This window comes from Gadus macrocephalus, chromosome 12, assembly GCF_031168955.1.
Source record: "Gadus macrocephalus chromosome 12, ASM3116895v1".
In the NCBI taxonomy this organism is placed as follows: Eukaryota; Metazoa; Chordata; class Actinopteri; order Gadiformes; family Gadidae; genus Gadus; species Gadus macrocephalus.
The window spans coordinates 21,818,939-21,826,507 of NC_082393.1; the positions used below are offsets into that span (position 1 = coordinate 21,818,939).

Sequence of the window (7,569 nt, forward strand, 5' to 3'; positions counted from 1 at the left end):
GTTCACAAGTTAATCCCATTTTTGCTAGACCCAACTATAGGGCTACTCAGTGCCTCGGGAATGGGATTCAGGGAAATATAGCGTTAGAGACATGATTATACAAATAATAACATAAAATATAGGCCTACTAGGCCTATAGTCGATATGATTATTAATTATTATTATCATTATGAGCAAGTTATCATGATTATTAATATTATTCTAATTGTAATTATTTCGATGGTTGTAGTCAAACACTTGTTGCACATATGAACTCGAAATGCTTCCGCAAATACATCAGCCTGTAAAATAACAATTATCGAGTAAAATCTCGTGTCTTCTTTTTCATCATTGGTTGTCTTTCCTGAAAAAATAATAAAATCTCAAGTGCATTGTAAAGTTCGTGAAGACTTTCAGCCTATTCACATAGCTGACGAGTTGTGTCACTGAGGTAAGAATGTGGACAAAGATCAAATTGAGTTTAGGATGTTGGCCCTTCCCACAACCTTCAATGAGAACCTCCACAAAATATGCAAGCTTTACATTAAAAGGCTACTTTTCGATGCCCTTAATTCCACCCTAAACGGGTTTTCTCCGGCAGAAGAAATCTTTTCTAAAACCTTGAAGAAGAGAGAGGCATTATTGTTTTAATCCTCTTACCAGCAGTCATTTTAAGACAGTTTTTGGAGGCTGAAATGGCGTCTTGCCTTCCCAATCCTAACCTAAATCCCTTGGGGCCGGGAGAGCTACTAAAGGCATCAGACCTATTCCCACCTTGCATCTTTCCCTCTCACCACCACAATCGCATAATAGACAAAGTAAAAGCAAATGAAATTAAAGCATGAAATTAGTGTTCAAACCAGCAAGGATATATGCTATTCGGGACACCGCAAATTAAACAAGGCCACTAATTATTTGCATATACATTTGTCAAAAATTACCGACCTAAAAAACAAACATGCATTTGATAATTAACAGTATTTGGTTATTTTCGTTAGAATTTTTTTTTCAAAGACGTCGTTTGGCAGTTTTAAAGATTTTTCCAAAATTATTTGTATTCGATGATTTATTATTTGTATTTGACATATACATACGCGCACGCACACACACACACACACACACACACACACACACACGCACACGCACACGCACACGCACACACACGCACACACACACACACACACACACACACACACACGCACACACACACACACACACACACACACACACACACACACACACACACACACACACACACACACACACACACACAATGAGTGTTAGGTTCGTAAGCCTATAGCCTGTCTTCTAGCCATTGTGCGTACTCAATGAATAGCACATGTGGAAAATTGTTTTGCAATCAATAGCAAGCATATAAACCGTGCGAGATTATTAAACATTTAGGCCTTAAACCAATTGACCTCTAATTACTAATCCTATTTTTCGACTTTCGTAAGCATGAAACATCCCTTTAAGCATTGTCAAACCCCAAAAAATACCCATTGTAAAATGGGTATTTGTATTTTTTATTATCAAGAACAGATAAGGTGAAACATGCACACTAACATTGCCGTGGGCTAATTAACCCGGAGGAGTAGTTCTGCCTTCCAATATGATCTATTCAGGGTATTAGGATAAACTGTGGGAGGCGGGTGGTGGAAGAAAAGCATTTGATTGGCACAGAAAAGGGGGCATTCGAAATGATGCATGACCTCACCGGGAGCGCTTTAAAGTCCTGCCTCGTGCACGACCGCTATAGATGGCAGCTGCGCGTCCCCGCTCATTCGGAGAGAACAGCGCAGAGGAGCGGACACGCGGAGCAGAGCAGACCAGCGGACTACGGCGTCCCATGGACTTTAAGAACAAGACTGAATAACTAGAAGGAGCCCTGCGTCACGGAAGACTTAAAACAACATTTTCTAACTAAAGGTTCACATTCAATATTGTGGATATCACCGCACACCCCTAGGTCCTGTATCAGCCGGGATTTAAGAGGTAAGGACTCCTGCGGATACACACTGGGAAAGTTGAATTGATTTGACATTGCGTTGTTGGTTTTGTTTTTTTAAATGCTGATTTGATCTGCTTATCGCAACATTGCTACAGTTTATCCTTAGGCCTACTTATTTTCTCTATATTTTCTCTTCTATTTTTATAGGTATTTTTAATGAATAGTCGAAATACCCTAAGGCAGGCTCAACTCCTCACTTTGAGTTTTCTTTTCGTATTGCACGTTTTTTTGACACCCAAAATAGGCCCCCTATGATGGTAATGTTTATAACGTATGGGTCCATTGGGTTGAAGGTTCCAGGCTATACACAATTACACGCAATCACTCAACACTGCGTTGGCGTCAATCAAACAACAACAACACGATATCAAACGTAAAGTGTACGCGTAAAACAACAAAGATACCTGTGCATAAGAAAATATGAACTGCGTTTAGCCTCCTCGCATGAGCAACATTCACCAAGAAGCATCGTTGATAAATGGTATAACGGAGATCTATTCCACCGACATTAGACAGGAATCCAACTGGGGATCCCTATGCATATTTGACCCCATACTTCTCCAACTCCGCCTGGTGAGCCCGCAGGCGCCTCGGACCGGCCCGGGACTCCACGCAGATTGATATAAACGGCCCCCTATTCAAATCAAATTCTCCGGGGGCAAAAAGCAAATGTTTTTTAACCTCTGTCACGGCTGATATTGCCTAGAGAAGCAATATTGTTCCTGAACGACGGCTAGGGCAAGGCATGAATGATTTCACGACCTTATCGGTCATGCATTTTACTTCATTTGTACAAATAGAACTACCGTGGTGTTGATACCCTTTACTTAAAAATATTGGGAATCTTGCACGTTTCATATATAATAAACCCAACTCCAATTAATTAAAAAACATCCAACAAAATAAATCAAACAAGTTTGTAATTGCAAATTATTATTATTATAATGATAATAAATATAATTATTGTTATTCTATATTATTTATATATATTATTATGTAGCTCATTCATATTATTGATATCGTGTAAATGATAATAGCCTACTAATGTTGTTCAATTAGCCTGCGTTTAAAGATGATAAGTGAAGTACGCCTATACGCAAAAAGAGTGCTTTATGTTGGATGCAAAAAAAAAAAAAGCCTCTTTATGTTTTTGGACCAAATGTAAAAACAATACTATATGGAACATAATTTAATTTAATTGTGAATAGTATAACATGACAGACGAGGGCCTGCAGCTATATAAATAGTAATACTGTAGCATGTACGACGCCTACTGCTACTTGAGTGTATGAGTATTATTAGCATTAATAATAAAGCAATATAATAATAATAATAATAATTATAATTATTATAATAGTCTATTAATAATGGATCAACAATTTAATTATTGTCCATTAATAATAATAAGTTAATCTTGTAAGTATTCAGAAATTAAAATAGGCCTACATTTTAATTTAACGGGGCAAGCCTTTTTCCTGGGACGACAATTTGCAAGTGCGTATTTGGTGGTCGTTTTGAAAAAACTTGCTGTAATAAATAACACTCTCCTCTCCCCTTTAGATAGTGCTCCAGCCATGCAGCACTACGGAGTAAACGGGTACTCCCTCCACGCCATGAACTCGCTGAGTGCAATGTACAATCTACACCAGCAGGCGGCGCAACAGGCCCAGCAAGCACCCGACTACAGGCCGTCGGTGCACGCACTAACTCTCGCCGAGAGACTAGCTGGTAAGACATAGTTAATCATAGTCATCTCAATATACACTTATCACTTCTAAACATACAGAATCACTGATGATCAACTGTTTTGTGCACCGGTGCGCGTGTCCATAATTCAATTAAAGTGGTCCTGTTGGTTTTTTCTCAACGGTTGCACATTTCAAGACATTATCCTCGAGGCCCGATATGGCTCCCAGCACCGCAAGCAACGGCGCAGTCGCACTGCGTTCACCGCCCAGCAGCTCGAGGCCCTGGAGAAGACCTTCCAGAAGACCCACTACCCCGACGTGGTGATGCGGGAACGCCTCGCCATGTGCACCAACCTGCCCGAGGCTCGTGTACAGGTGAGGGCATCGCATCCGGCTGTCGTGTATAGGCTATGGCTGAAGTTTAACCTGGCACAGCAAAATGTTTTAAAATGAGATTTCTTACAGGGCCTTAAATAATGCCATAATAATGTCATGGTATGAACTTGATAATAGAAGGCAACATAATGAATATCAACCTATTTGCATTTTTAAACAAAATAAAAATTTATTGGCAAGCAGGTGACGTATGAAATGACTCAAAATGTCACAATAAACGAAAAATCAAACCGTCATGGCTAACCTAGGGAATGTCACTAGGGATTGTTTCAATACATGGGCTACTAAATTTATACCAATGTAAGATAATGTTGACTAGCCTGCATTTCTTTCTCCTATGGATACGCATAATGATCCACCTGCATGTAGCTTGACGTGGACCCTGACCGTACTGTCAGCCGTGGCATGACCGCCGTGTTCTCCTGCGTCTCCCTCCTCCAGGTGTGGTTCAAAAACCGCCGCGCCAAGTTCCGCAAGAAGCAGCGCAGCCTGCAGAAGGAGCAGCTCCAGAAGCAGAAGGAGGAGACCTCGGATCCCAGCGAGGAGGAGCACAAAGCCGACCCCGCCACCGGCAACACCAACGCCAACACCAACACCACCACGACCCACTCCCCACCTCCGCACTCCTCCTCCTCTCCCTCCTCCACCGGCTCCTCCTCCTCCCTCTCCTCCCCCTCCGAGGCGGGCCGGCTAGGGGCCATGCAGACCCAGGCGGAGGAGGCCAGCGTGGAGGTCAACGTCACCTCCCCGGAGCCCTCCGACTGCGACTCCGCGGCGGAGGAGCGGGAGGAGGCGGAGGCGGAGGCGGAGGCGGAGGAGGAGGAGGAGGCGCGGGGGGCGATGGAGGGAGATCGGAGGATGATGCTGCGGGACGTCCAGGGGATACAGCCGGGGAACCACGGCGGGCCGTCCTGTAAACGCTTCAGCCCCTCCCCAGGTGAGGCTACTCTCCGATAGGGCGGGGCGATGCGGCCCACTCCTTCTGTCCTGATGTAGCTCATTTAGTATCCCGATAACGATAAATATCGTGATACGGGTCCTTTAGCATCAAGATAACAATATATATATCGCGATACAGGTAATTTAGTGTCCCGATAACGATGTATATATGATACAAGTCGTTTAGTATCTCGATAATGACGTATATACATATCACGATAAAGATTTTATAGTATCCCGATAACGATATATATATCACGGTACAGGTTTAGTATCTTTTTAATGATATATATCTGGATATAGGTCTTTAAATATCTTGATAAAGCAATATACCACGATGCATAACACGATACAGCTAATTTCACATCTCAATCATGATATATATATAAAGGTCCTCGTTTAATATACCGATAACGATGAACATATCCCGAATAAAGGTAATTGATATCCAGATAGCGATATGTTTCCTGATATATACGTATCTCAATGTAGGTCATTTAATTTCTCGTAAACTATATCACGATGTTGCAAGTTTTCTCCATTATATATATATATATATATATATATATATATATATATACACACACATACAGCTCAGAGGTGTATAGTGCTATCACTTGAGGGATTCGTTCTGGGGATACTCACATACGACTTGATGATATGCATAACCCTTTCCATGAAGTTGTTATTCTGTGTTGTTACCTATCCCATAATAACAAAGGTCTCCCCCCCCCCCCCCCCCCCCCCCCCCCCCCCAGACTCCCCGCTGGGCTCCCCCGGACTCCAGTCCAGCAGCAGCGCGAGCGGAGGCCTGGTCACCCACGGCAACTCGTACGCCTCCTCCCCGCTCAGCCTCTTCCGCCTGCAGGAGCAGTTCCGCCAGCACATGGCGGCCACCAGCAGCATGGTGCACTACCCGCCCTTCGACATGGTGGCCCCGCCCTCCTCGCTGCCCTACCTGGGCATGAACATGGGAGGGGGCCTGCCGCCCTCGCTGGGCTCGCTGCCCTGCCAGCCCTACTACCAGTCCCTGTCGCAGGCCCAGCAGGTGTGGAACAGCCCCTTGCTCCACCAGGCGCCCCCGGGCCTCTCCCCACCACCAACAGCCCCCCACCGCCGCCGCCGCCGCCACCCCCCCCAGCCCCAGCCTCCAGGGAGCCTCAACAGCAAGACCACCAGCATCGAGAACCTGCGCCTGCGGGCCAAGCAGCACGCCGCCTCGCTGGGGCTGGACGTGCTGCCCAACTGAATGCTGGGAGGGGGACTCCACGTTTAACCCCCCCCCCCCCCCCCCCCCCCCCCCCCCCGCGCCTACACCCATCCGTCCGTCCGCTTCGACCCCCTCTGCTGTGGCCCCCAAAGCAATCACGTAGAGCACGCCTCCGCCCCCAATAGAGCACACAAGACACGAAGAAGGAGACTCCGAACCCCGTGGACTCAAAGGAGGAACACGAGGGAGGAGGAAGGATCGACCCATGGACGGAGGGATCGAACAGTCTAACCATTCGTGTTACTCCGGTGGATCATGCATATGTATGACTCCCTCCTCTTAGTTAAACGTTGAATGCAAGTATATACGATGACCAGTATTGGCCCCCCCCCCCTGAAAAGTCATGGCATACGGAGAAGTCAGGAAACAAACAAACAGCCAACCATGTCCCAACTCCTTACCCCAGCATCAGACCCCTCCTCCCACAGATATATCATTAAATGTACTCTTAAAGGAATGGTTGAGTATGAATTCTGCATGCACCACTGTAGGTCACGGGATCAATCGCAACAAAAATGTTTTTGGCACTGATTTACACTATCAGAAATAGGGACAAAAACAGGCCACTGACCCAGGGTATGGCCTGCAGTATCTAGAGCGCTTTGTACATATTTCAGTTGTAGCCTTGGGCTGATTGCAGAAGGAAGACGTTATCTCTGTCAGGTTTCGAAAGGAATAAGTAAAATATATAATGCTGAAACAAACAAATATTTAAAGGACTCATCTTAACGTGCAGGATGAAAAGGGATATGTGGAAGCGAATGTTTTGGTAAAACTGACCAACAGTCCTCTTTTCTTTTGCTTAAGTGCCAGAAATAACCGTTCAGTCAGTTCCGTTTTGTTAAGCCTGTGGTGGAAGCAGAAACAAAATATACAGCCCAGGCTTTGTATGTTATGTAATATACTTCTGTAGATTCAAGACATGTATTATTAATTTACCTAAATGTGAGTAATTTATCTGTTGAAACTCAAATGAATAAAAATGACTTGAGAAGTAAGTAAATATCATTTTGTAAATATTTAGTGTTCAAATAAAGGGTCAAATATTTGTCCAAAAGCCTGTTTGGCTGGTAACCGGTGAACTTGTTGTCCAACGTTATATCTTATTTCACGAACCAGATTTCTGGAAAGGTGTAAAGAAATATGGGTTCCAGTAAATGGTTTAGGATATTGTTTGTTTAGATAAAACACGTATGTCTGAAAGGTAGCCATAGTGTCTTCAAAACAGTGTTTATTAAATAAGTTTATCAAACTAAGCAAAAAAACATATGGCCAAATGTATGCCA

At 44.2% G+C, this 7,569-nt stretch overlaps 1 protein-coding gene across 1 annotated transcript; it reads left to right on the forward strand.

Annotated features, from left to right (window-relative positions):
• Nucleotides 1–1,740: 1,740 nt before the first annotated feature.
• Nucleotides 1,741–7,343, forward strand: LOC132469855 (diencephalon/mesencephalon homeobox protein 1-A-like). The gene is made up of 5 exons (XM_060067962.1): nucleotides 1,741–1,974; nucleotides 3,551–3,718; nucleotides 3,875–4,053; nucleotides 4,516–5,011; nucleotides 5,772–7,343. Exons 2-5 carry the CDS (start codon nucleotides 3,565–3,567, stop codon nucleotides 6,260–6,262), a joined length of 1,320 nt encoding a protein of 439 aa, XP_059923945.1. The 5' UTR covers nucleotides 1,741–1,974; nucleotides 3,551–3,564; the 3' UTR covers nucleotides 6,263–7,343.
• The last annotated feature ends 226 nt before the right edge of the window (nucleotides 7,344–7,569 follow it).